The sequence below is a fragment of the Mytilus trossulus genome, chromosome 3 (assembly GCF_036588685.1).
Source record: "Mytilus trossulus isolate FHL-02 chromosome 3, PNRI_Mtr1.1.1.hap1, whole genome shotgun sequence".
NCBI lineage: Eukaryota > Metazoa > Mollusca > Bivalvia > Mytilida > Mytilidae > Mytilus > Mytilus trossulus.
Window position 1 is genome coordinate 63,275,812 of NC_086375.1, and position 13,092 is coordinate 63,288,903.

General features: G+C 31.6%; 1 protein-coding gene across 2 annotated transcripts in view; it reads right to left on the reverse strand.

The window, feature by feature from the left end:
* Positions 1-1,302: 1,302 nt before the first annotated feature.
* Positions 1,303-13,092, reverse strand: part of LOC134712083 (kinetochore-associated protein 1-like) — a 78,949-nt gene continuing 67,159 nt past the window's right edge. The window contains exons 57-63 of one of the 2 annotated variants that reach the window (XM_063573235.1): positions 10,645-10,756; positions 10,141-10,204; positions 9,201-9,318; positions 6,550-6,636; positions 3,292-3,437; positions 2,743-2,857; positions 1,303-2,038 (exon numbers count right to left, since the gene is read on the reverse strand). In XM_063573235.1, coding sequence (XP_063429305.1) covers positions 1,991-2,038; positions 2,743-2,857; positions 3,292-3,437; positions 6,550-6,636; positions 9,201-9,318; positions 10,141-10,204; positions 10,645-10,756 — 690 coding nt within the window. In that variant the 3' untranslated portion in view covers positions 1,303-1,990. The remainder of the gene's footprint in view (positions 2,039-2,742; positions 2,858-3,291; positions 3,438-6,549; positions 6,637-9,200; positions 9,319-10,140; positions 10,205-10,644; positions 10,757-13,092) is intronic. The other variant, XM_063573236.1, reaches the window with a different exon arrangement.

Consider the following 13,092-nt stretch of genomic DNA (forward strand, 5'->3'; position numbering starts at 1 on the left):
TCTTTAGTATTTAGTGTTTACACAATTATAATTTCCATTGGCTTCATGTTTCACTTCATTATCAGTGTTTTTTTTCTAAAAACGTAGTCATATAATGTATCATAGACAGCAAATTATATTTGAGACCACAAATTATATTTGAGGTGTCAATGTTATCAATTTTCAGGTATTGTTTATCAAACGAATATCATTAACATCTTTGTACACATAAGCTTTGAATCTTTTTATCATTTGTTTGTGGATAAATTTCTTGTAAATAGCATTGTGCATGTTCAATGTGCCTATAGTAAATTTTATTACTGCTACTTGATGTGTCTTATATTGGTTTTTTTTTTACTTTTACATTCTACTGGTCACTTTTTATTTCTTTTCATATGTATACATTCTTCCATCAAAACTGCATCATTTTAGAAGTGAATGCTTTTCCTCTCAATCATTTTTCAGTTCAATTGTTCTTTAAATCATTTGTAAGGACAAAAAAAAAGTAGCCTCATCATACTTTATCTTTTTATTGAAGTTCAGGTAAAATTGTGCAATTTTGATACTGTTTGTATAAAATTACTGACAATTCTCCCCCAATTTTTAACTACAAAGAATCAATCATCCTTAAACACTCTTCCTTGAGAAATAATTTCCATTCGTTGGATATGTTTGAATTTTTGATTTTGCCATTTGATAAGGCTCTCTGTTTAGAGTTTTTCTTGGAGTTTGGTATTTTGGTATTTTACTTGCCCAAAAATGGACAAAAAGAATAAAATGCATACTTAAATAAACTGATTCAAAGATGTAACCCAATATTTTTTACTGTTCATTTGTGCATAGTTACAGACAAAGAAGCACTAAGTACTTTATTTGAATGTGTGTCCTATCAACTTCACAAACATTTCTTGGTGTCTTTGTCAAATTTATAATAGTTTTTTGTAACACTTTGTAAGATTAATGGTATGCTTGTTCAAATTTTTTAGTCAGTTGCATTGAAAGTCTATGTATTTTTACAGTTTTATCCCAATTATAGTACCATTAATCTTGTCTGATTGGGTTGCTTACCCAAAGTTGTCATAATAAAGCACTATAAACAGTTGTCATGAAACCTTGTTTAAACCACCATTTGTTTCTTGGAAGAAAAAAAACAGTAACAAATTAGGAATATGAGAAATGTTTTCAAGACTTTAAGTTTGTTGATAACATTTGATTTTTGTCTGTTTTTATGAACTTCCCCTATTTGAGTATGGTACTTTTGATATACTTTTTTGGTTGTGAATGTCTTCCTTTTTTGACTCTTAACAAAAATACAATTCAAAGAAACAAAATATTTTTAATATATGCACACCAGCACTTTTCAACAAATCATTTGTATCACATGAACTGTAGACGGCTTTGCCAGTGATCATTACAGAACCCTTTCAATTTAATTGTCTTATAATACATACATACATTGTTGACAAACAAACAAAAAGTTGTAAAAAAAAAACCATCACAAAACTACTCCTTACCTTGGAGACAAAAGTCATTTATGAATCAATTTCGCCACATTTTTTTTTATCAATAAGCAGAAGCTTTATTTCATAGAATTTCTATACAATTCCCAGGATATATATTTTATCTATAACATTTAACACAGCTGTATGGTAAATCTAGCATCCATGTGCATAGTGTAAAATTTGTACATTTAAATTACTTTCAAGTGTACAAAAATATATGTACAATAATCAATAAGTTAATATATAAATACAAATGTTAGTATAGGGTCATCAGGATTCCTGATTATAATATCTATACTGAATGTTAAAGGAGGGAATTAATATACACAATATAAGCAATAGATTCAAACTGATTCCTTATCATGTGATACCATCTTCTTCATTCAAATATGGAGCTGAGATTTTGAGATACTACACACAATACACACAGCCAGATAATGCTTGTCATTTTAAATTATGTTTGGAGTATTATTTTTTCCAGAAGAACAGTACTGGTGACTGTACAATCATTACAACAAGTAAACCAATTCACCCATACCTTCTAACTCCATGTATGCCTATAAATAGAGAAAAAACAAGATAAAGATATGCATTAAGGGGATAAACATCTTAATACAATTAATTTTGATACATTTGAAAGAATGATTAAATATCAAGCTTTTAAACATTTTAGAATAGCTGCTTCAGACATTGAACATAAATTTTCATTCTTTAATACAAAACTAAGAACTTTTACACTAACTTTTCGTGTCAAACATCTTTGCACGAGATTTTTAACAAAGATCCTGATAGAAAATTCTGTTCTTCTAATAAATGAGGCAATGATGATACCTATATACTACATACATGTTTTATTGGCATATTCAACCTAAAATCAAAATTCACAACCTCTAAAAGCATACACAATATGATGAAATTGAAGATCATAACTACTATAAATACCAAAATGAATGCATGCCTTCAAATCACTAATAACTGGTAAAATGCAAGATTTGATTAGTGTGATTGCAAAATTTTTTCAGAAGGATATTGATGAATGCAAATTTCAAATATTGACATATTTTTCACAATAATAAAAACATTGCAATAATTTCTGAATTTTACTAATGATTACTCAGTTGCATACATTTTATACTTTTAAATAACTGTAAATTCAGCTCAAATGTTGGAAGGAAGAACCCCTTATGTTGAAAAGGTATAAATTATGACTGAAATTTAACATGAAGCGACATACAAAAATACAAAATAAAGGATACCTTACCTTAAGAAGCAAGAATTCTGAACCATCATCACCAGATGTTATCTTTAACAACCTACTCAAGTAGTCTGTATTCTCTGATATAAACAACTGTAGCACTTTATCTGCATCTCTTTTTCTGAATAAGAAAGTTAGAAATAGGCTTCATTGTTTATCAAGGGTTTCTCACATTTTGAATGTAAATTCAAAAATAGTTCCGTTAAAAAAGGAACTTGTCAATGATAAAAGTTCAAACTCTTCCCTTAATTCCATTGGGAGATTTAAAGACAGCTTATAAAATTTGACACAGTCTTTTTACAAAACTGTTTATTTGTGTATTTTCCCCCCTTTTTGCTTTTAATCAATTTAATTTGAATTGCTCTAGTTCTACATATTTACAGAATCTTTGCGCTTTTTTATCATTATTCAAATTGCAAACATAGAACCCTTTATTATCAACATTCTTAATTCTATTAAGTTCATTCCCAATATATATGATCTTGTTTGACCTTTCAGATAACTTTTTCATCTTATAAACATTTTTAAAAGAAAGTTTAGTAATATTCTTGTTACCTGTCTTTCTCTACTGCAAATTTAATTAGACCAGCTATGTTTTTTTTCTTCACAGCATAAACAGTTAACTCTGGTAAGAATTTGGTAGCAACAATCATGGCAAACTCTTCATTGTTAATAATGTAGTCATATACATGATCCTTCACCTTAAAACAAAATATTGAAAAAACATGTAAAATATGAAGTTAATACTAGCGACATAGCAACCTAGCAACAGTTAGACAACCTACTATAATGACAGGAGAAAATATCATCACACAATTGAATTTGATATTTATAGATAATTTAACTATTTGGTTAACAATTTGTAAATTCTTGCAACATTTCCAGTACATGTAAACTAGAGGCTCTAAAGAGCCTGTGTCGCTCACCTTGGTCTATGTGCATATTAAACAAAGGACACAAATGGATTCATGACAAAATTGTATTTTGGTGATGGTGATGTGTTTGAAGTTCCTACTTTACTGAACGATTTTGCTTCTTACAATTATATCTATCATGAACTTTGCCCATTAGTAACAGAGAACTATATTTGGTAAAAATTTACATAAATTTACCAAATTAATGAAAATTGTTAAAAATTGACTATAAAGGGCAATAACTCCTTAAGGGGTCAATTGACCATTTAGGTCATGTTGACTTATTTGTAGATCTTACTTTGCTGAACATTATTGCTGTTTACAGTTTATCGCTATCTATAATAGTATTCAAGATAACCAAAAACGGCAAAATTTCTTTAAAAATTACCAATTGGAGGGCAGCAACCCAACAACCAGTTGTCCAATTCATCTGAAAAATTCAGGGCAGATAGATATTGACTTGATTAACAATTTAACTTCTTGTCAGATTTGCTCTAGATGCTTTGGTTTCATAGTTATAAGCAAAAAACTGCATTTTACCCCTATGTTCTATTTTTAGCCGTGGCGGCCATCTTGGTTGAATGACCAGGTCATCGGACACATTTTTCAAACTAGATACCCCAAAGATGATTGTGGCCTAGTAGTTTCAGTGGAGATTTTGTAAAAGATTACTTAGATTTATGAAAAATGGTTAAAGATTGACTATAAAGGGCAATAACTCCTAAAGGGGTCAACTGACCATTTTGGTCATGTTGACTTATTTGTAGATCTTACTTTGCTGAACATTATTGCTGTTCACAATTTATCTCTATCTATAATAATATTCAAGATAATAACCATTAACAGCAAAATTTCCTCAAAATTACCAATTCAGGGGCAGCAACCCAACAACCGATTGACCGATTCATCTGAAAATTTCAGGGCAGATAGTTCTTGACCTGATAAACATTTTTATCCCATGTCAGATTTTCTCAAAATGCTTTGGTTTTTGAGTTATAAGCCAAAAACTGCATTTTACCCGTATGTTCTATTTTTAGCGGTGGCGGCCCAGTGATATTGTTTGCCTTAAATTAGTGGAGAATAAAGGCTTTTTCCCCTGGAGAAAAATCCCAATTTGAAACAAAAATGGCTTAAAATTATTCCCAAAAAGACAACTTTTTTCCCAAACAGTGAAGTCTTAGTAGAAATTGTGCATAAATACAAACTGAAAAACACTCATTTAAACATTTTTCATGCCTGAAATAACTAAATGTGCAGATTTAGAGATATATTTATGAATAGTCACTGACAAAAGTGGTCTTATTTCAAAGCAAGAGTAGACTCTTGAAAAGGGGTCTGTAAATTGAAGTTTCAGTCAAATTTTTGGTTTATTTTTAATTTCCCAATTTGATGAAAATGATGCATATTTTCCCAATAAAACAGGGTAGAGGTAGTTTTGAAAAAAGCCAACAATATCACTGCCCGGCCATCTTGGTTGGTTGACCAGGTCACGCCACACATTTTTTAAACTAGATACCCCAAAGATGATTGTGGCCAAGTTTGGATTAATTTGGCCCAGTAGTTTCAGAGGAGAAGATTTTTGTAAAAGATTACTTTAATTTACGAAAAATGGTTAAAAATTGACTATAAAGGGCAATAACTCCTAAACGGGTCAACTGACCATTTTGGTCATGTTGACTTATTTGTAGATCTTACTTTGCTGAACATTATTGCTGTTTACAGTTTATCTCTATCTATAATAATATTCAAGATAATAACCAAAAACAGCAAAATTTCCTCAAAATTACCAATTCAGGGGCAGCAACCCAACAACCGATTGACCGATTCATCTGAAAATTTCAGGGCAGATAGATCTTGACCTGATAAACATTTTTACCCCATGTCAGATTTCCTCAAAATGCTTTGGTTTTTGAGTTATAAGCCAAAAACTGCATTTTACCCCTTTGTTCTATTTTTAGCCGTGGCGGCCATCTTGGTTGGTTGACCAGGTCACGCCACACATTTTTTAAACTAGATACCCCAAAGATGATTGTGGCCAAGTTTGGATTAATTTGGCCATGTAGTTTCAGAGGAGAAGATTTTTGTAAAAGATTACTTTAATTAACGAAAAATGGTTAAAAATTGACTATAAAGGGCAATAACTCCTAAACGGGTCAACTGACCATTTTGGTCATGTTGACTTATTTGTAGATCTTACTTTGCTGAACATTATTGCTGTTTACAGTTTATCTCTAACTATAATAATATTCAAGATAATAACCAAAAACAGCAAAATTTCTTCAAAATTACCAATTCAGGGGCAGCAACCCAACAACCGATTGACCGATTCATCTGAAAATTTCAGGGCAGATAGATCTTGACCTGATAAACATTTTTACCCCTGTCAGATTTGCTCTAAATGCTTTGGTTTTTGAGTTATAAGCCAAAAACTGCATTTTACCCCTATGTTCTATTTTTAGCCGTGGCGGCCATCTTGGTTGGTTGACCGGGTCACGCCACACATTTTTTAAACTAGATACCCCAATGATGATTGTGGCCAAGTTTGGTTTGATTTGGCCCAGTAGTTTCAGAGGAGAAGATTTTTGTAAAAGTTAACGACGACGGACGACGGACACCAAGCGATGAGAAAAGCTCACTTGGACCTACGGGCCAGGTGACCTAAAAAGTGGGAAAACGTTTTTTTGGGTGATTATGGTTCAGAGAATATATAGTCTCTATAGTACATTTTTGTAATTTCATATTCTATCTGTATATACAAGATATTTTCTCACTAAACAAGTACTATTTTTGGAGAACGTTAATTCAGATTTCCATGCCTCTCAAAAGGCTGTTAACATGTTTGTACAGTGATTGTATGTCCAGTTAAAGTATTCTTGACCATAATTTATTTAAGACTGACCTGTTGTGCAGAGAAACTGTCCATGCTGTATGATAAATATTTCTCTGCATTATCCAAAAGTCTTATGTTTTCTCTGGCAATCACACTCTACAATCACAAAAAAAAGATTGGTCAAACTGTGAATTGAAATCTATAAAAAATTATTAAATAGCAGAAGATAAAATATTTGAATATCAAAATCTTTATTCTTAGTCTTAAAATCAAAAGATTGGAAACAAGGCAATTCTTTTTCTATTCAACTCTTTTAGATAATCCTTCAAATAATTTGATCCTTCCGTGGGTAAATAAGTGACATTATGATGGTTTGACTCTGTAATTCTGACCCTATGGATTTCATATGGGGTTCATGATGTCATTTCATTGCTTTTTTTTTTATAAATTATTTGGCAGGAAAAGTTCCATGAGCAGTTAAATAAACTGTTATCACAGAGATATGTCTCGCCTTTTTGTAATTTTGGCAATGAATTGTGCCAATTAATGCTAATACAATTGCAAACCAAATATCAATGACCTACCACAAGTGGATCCCCATAAATTGACCTAATCACAAAGTAATACATGTAAAGTAAGCAAACCATTCAAAGTCAATAGACTATGACTGAGGGGGCGGAGCCAAAAAATCTTCATGGCAATGAGATGTGGCAATGGTAATACATCTGCATACCAATTATCATTGACGTACCACTAGTGGTTCCCCATAAAACTGAGCTAATCACAAACTAATACATGTAAAGTAAGCAAACCATTCAAAGTCAATAGACCATGACTGAGGGGGCGGAGCCAAATAATCTCCATGGCAATGAGATGTGGAAATGGTAATACATCTGCATACCAATTATCATTGACATACCACTAGTGGTTCCCCATAAAACTGAGCTAATCACAAACTAATACATTGTTGACGCCGTCCACGGAAACAGCATACCTATGTCTCACTTCGTCAAGGTGAGACAAAAAGCTTCTTGCGGTTCACTACTAACCCCCTAGTAAAATTCTCTGTGGATCTATAAGGGATCAGTAACACACATTAATGTTATCCTTAATAAACGACCTCTGACTTTCAAATAATATTAATCCAGAATTTACTATTGTAAAGAAATAGATGCCCTTTTACATTATCATTACTTTAGAAAATAGCTGTTCACTCAATTAAAATTCTGTTCACTCAATTAAAATTGCTGTGCTATATGGAAGTTTGTAATGGTGAACTATATGCAATCATGTTCACCAATTTGACTCAAATTCTCATATCAGATTTATAACATACTAAAACTTTTTTCCAAATCATAAAAAGTCTAAAAATAAACAGATGAATACATACATATTTTATCGTGTGTTTTTCTATGTTGTGATGTTATGCTATTATTATTTAAGAAAAAGGGAGAAGGTTTGGTACCATTAAAACATTTAATCCTGCTGCAAATGTTTGCACCTGTCCTAAGTCAGGAATCTGGTGTACAGTAGTTGTTTGTCTATGTAATTTATACCTGTTTCTCGTTTTTGTCGAGCCTTCGACTTTAGTCGAAAAAGCGAGACTTAGCGATCCTACTTTCCGTCGGCGTCGGCGGCGTCAACAAATATTCACTCTGTGGTTAAAGTTTTTGAAATTTTAATAACTTTCTTAAACTATAATGGATTTCTACCAAACTTGGACAGAAGCTTGTTTATGATCTTAAGATAGTATCCAGAAGTGAATTTTGTAAAAATAAAATTCAAATTTTTCCAAATTTTACTGATAAATGGACTTAGTTTTTCTACGGGGAAACATTACATTCACTCTGAAGTTAAAGTTTTTAGAATTTTAATAACTTTCTTAAACTATCCTGGGTTTGTACCAAACTTGGACAGAAGCTTGTTTATGATCATAAGATAGTATCCAGAAGTAAATTTTGTAAAATAATAAATCCATTTTTTCCATATTTTACTTTTAAATGGACTTAGTTTTTCTGCGGGGAAACATTACATTCACCCTGTGGTCAATGGTGGTTAAAGTTTTTAAAATTTTAATAACTTTCTTAAACTATCCTGGGTTTGTACCAAACTTAGACAGAAGCTTGTTTATGATCATAAGATAGTATCAAGAAGTAAATTTTGTAAAAAAATAAATCCATTTTTCCGTATTTTACTTTTAAATGAACTTAAATTTTCTTCCAGTTAACCATACATACATGTACAGTCTGCAGTTGTTTTTAAAACATTTATTAGATTCATAAACTATCCTGGATTTTAACCAAACTAAGACAGAAGCTTCTTAAAATCAGAAGATTGTATCAAGAGGAATATTTTTATTGAGTTTTTTCCGTATTTTTGTTGAGCCTGCGATTTACAGCAAAAGTAGGCGAGACACCGGGTTCCGGGGAACCCTTACAAATTTTTTATATAGATTAGACCGTTGATTTGACCGTTAGAATGGTTTTACACTAGTAAATTTGGAACCCATTACAGCTTGTTGTTCGGTGTGAGCTAAGGCTCCATGTTGAAGGCAGTACCTTGACCTATAATGGTTTACTTTTATAAATTGTTATTTGGATGGAGAGTTGTCTCATTGACATATATCTATGTGAATATCTCAAGGTGAGAGATTGACATGTGAGAACTAAATACACTTGTAATATAATATACTATCTAAAAATTGCGACTTGGATATTTACCTGTATAGATTCTTCTTCTCCAGAGAACAACAGACAACTTAAAGCACAGACCTCCATTTCTAGTCGCAAGAAATGTTGAACAAAAACTGACATATCTAGGCAATGCAGGATAGGACATCTAAAAACAGAAATACTTTTTAGTACTAGTTAAAATACAGATTAAAAGCTCTCACTTTCCTATTTTATCAATGTCTTACTTTTAGGAATAGTTTTCAAATCATGTATAAAAAAATTAAGTGTCAAGTATTTTCTTATAACTTTTGAATTATTTAGTCATAAGAAACCTCAAATTAAAAAAAAACATGCATATGTTTTTTATAACTAAATGGATCGTTTTCATTATACAACTTATGTACATATACTTTTTTCAGAGGAAAATTCTTTTATTTGTCCACATTTAGAAGAAGTTTACTTATTTTTATTTTCTTGCTTCGCCAACATATTTTGGTATGCATAGAAACCCGAGCGTAACCCTCCTCGTAAAAATACGGTGATCGCAATACCCATGGATCTGTCATTAGAATAAACAATTATCTGATTGTACATGTTAAACACATGCTCAATAACCATGCTTTTTGTTATGTGTTTACTATAAGGTGACAATCGGTAAACTTCGTCTTTAAAACATGGCATTTAATGAGCAGCCATATTTGTTAAATCATAACAGACAGAGAGAAAAAAAACTGATGATTATATGATATATTTGCGTAAAAAATGATTAAATCGAGCTCAAAGTTTATTATATACATGCATTGGTTCAAGAATTGGATAAACATTATTTTTCACCACTCACTGGTTTCATATGACTTTAAGGATTCAAAATTATTACTACTGGCATGACATTAGCTGATATCCAAACACTCAAGACTGCTCTGTGAATAACTTTATAGAGATACTGCAGAGTTTTCTTCCAAACTTCATAAGTTAGAACTATACATACCGTTTTAGTAAATTGAAACTGTGAACACAGGTTTCTAGCTGCTCAGAACTTAAAGGTGCAACCGCTGAAACAGAGGCATTCATAATTTCAAAACAAATTTAGGTTATCGACAATATAATATTCATTTATCATTCAAAATTGATCCTCTCATGACGGCAATCATATCCTTCATATATTATTAGAAACTGATAAAAGTACATAACCTTCATGATCCTTCCTATTTAAACTTTGTTATTTGTCATTATGATATTCCATTTACTATGCCATTTATAGTTTGAATTTGACAGTGCAGTAAACTTCTGTCAATAAGGAGATGTGGCTGATATATTTTTCATACTTTGAAAAGAAATCAGATTACATAGAATTAATGACACAAAAAAAAGAAAAGAAGACTAAAAATAATTTAAGGAAGCAAGCTATGTTAAAATCATGATTGTGTACTCTCATCATGGTTGATACACTAAAGTAAATTCTATGAAAATAATATATTACACTTGGGTTTACCTTTGGTGAGTGGTGAAACTAGAACAGTTTGCCAAGCTTTAGGATAAATTGCTATTTGCCATACATCAGGGACACTGTTGAGTCTCATCAATATGTATTCCAGATTCTCCATCTACAGGAGAAACAAAGTGATTAAAAAAGCTTACCGTCTTTTGGTATGTATAACACGCACATTTATTCCCTAGGTCATGTTTCTTGTAAGAGGGGTGCGTGTTATACACGCCTATAAACAATTTCTTAGTCTTTTTTCAGGTCCAAACTCCGACAAAGAAATTTCCAAGTGAAGTGAAGAGTACCAAATATTTTTGCTAAACCCTCAATTGTTTTTATGTTTTACATGTTATAATTGTAATATGTATCATATTGTTCTTGATTTGTCATGTTTTATTCAAATAAAATACATTTTATATCTTTGTTGTTACGTTTATTGTGTAAATTTGTCCATCTGTTATGCTATCAGGAAATTTGCCAAGTCATAATAAAGACACAAGAAAGCTTTTGCTGACGATTACATTAGCCTCTTTGTTCCTTGTTGTCATAACTTACTGTTTTTGTATGTGTTCATGATAGAGAGTTGAAGAAAAGTGTATGTTTGAATAAACCACGCTTGTTTTGACAAGATAAACCGCCATTTTTTCTAATGTATTGATCAGGTGATCACAAGTCATGTGGGTCAGTCATGTGACTAAATATTGTAAAGTGATGATTTACTCTATGAAAAAGTTATTCAGAAAAATACGTTTTTACTTTGTAACTTTTCAACTTTTAAACAACTGTTTAACTACTGTTAAAAACCATTCAAGAAATTATGATTGAAAACATGATAATCCCATAATTGTAACCTAAACGAATTTAATTAGGAACAAAGTCAACCTGTCACTGATTTGTTTTGACATCGATTAGACCCGAAGATTGAGGTGTGATAATTCGGATTAACAGCTAGAATCATCAAACAAAAAACTAGAGGCTCTAAAGAGCCTGTGTCGCTCACCTTGGTCTATGTGCATATTAAACAAAGGACACAAATGGATTCATGACAAAATTGTATTTTGGTGATGGTGATGTGTTTGAAGTTCTTACTTTACTGAACGATTTTGCTTCTTACAATTATATCTATCATGAACTTTGCCCATTAGTAACAGAGAACTATATTTGGTAAAAATTTACATAAATTTACCAAATTAATGAAAATTGTTAAAAATTGACTATAAAGGGCAATAACTCCTTAAGGGGTCAATTGACCATTTAGGTCATGTTGACTTATTTGTAGATCTTACTTTGCTGAACATTATTGCTGTTTACAGTTTATCGCTATCTATAATAGTATTCAAGATAACCAAAAACGGCAAAATTTCTTTAAAAATTACCAATTGGAGGGCAGCAACCCAACAACCAGTTGTCCAATTCATCTGAAAAATTCAGGGCAGATAGATATTGACTTGATTAACAATTTAACTTCTTGTCAGATTTGCTCTAGATGCTTTGGTTTCATAGTTATAAGCAAAAAACTGCATTTTACCCCTATGTTCTATTTTTAGCCGTGGCGGCCATCTTGGTTGAATGGCCAGGTCATCGGACACATTTTTCAAACTAGATACCCCAAAGATGATTGTGGCCTAGTAGTTTCAGTGGAGATTTTGTAAAAGATTACTTAGATTTATGAAAAATGGTTAAAGATTGACTATAAAGGGCAATAACTCCTAAAGGGGTCAACTGACCATTTTGGTCACGTTGACTTATTTGTAGATCTTACTTTGCTGAACATTATTGCTGTTTACAATTTATCTCTATCTATAATAATCTTCAAGATAATAACCAAAAACAGCAAAATTTCCTCAAAATTACCAATTCAGGGGCAGCAACCCAACAACCGATTGACCGATTCATCTGAAAATTTCAGGGCAGATAGTTCTTGACCTGATAAACATTTTTATCCCATGTCAGATTTCCTCAAAATGCTTTGGTTTTTGAGTTATAAGCCAAAAACTGCATTTTACCCCTATGTTCTATTTTTAGCGGTGGCGGCCATCTTGGTTGGTTGACCAGGTCACGCCACACATTTTTTAAACTAAATACCCCAAAGATGATTGTGGCCAAGTTTGGATTAATTTGGCCCAGTAGTTTCAGAGGAGAAGATTTTTGTAAAAGATTACTTTAATTTACGAAAAATGGTTAAAAATTGACTATAAAGGGCAATAACTCCTAAACGGGTCAACTGACCATTTTGGTCATGTTGACTTATTTGTAGATCTTACTTTGCTGAACATTATTGCTGTTTACAGTTTATCTCTATCTATAATAATATTCAAGATAATAACCAAAAACAGCAAAATTTCCTCAAAATTACCAATTCAGGGGCAGCAACCCAACAACCGATTGACCGATTCATCTGAAAATTTTAGGGCAGATAGATCTTGACCTGATAAACATTTTTACTCATGTCAGATT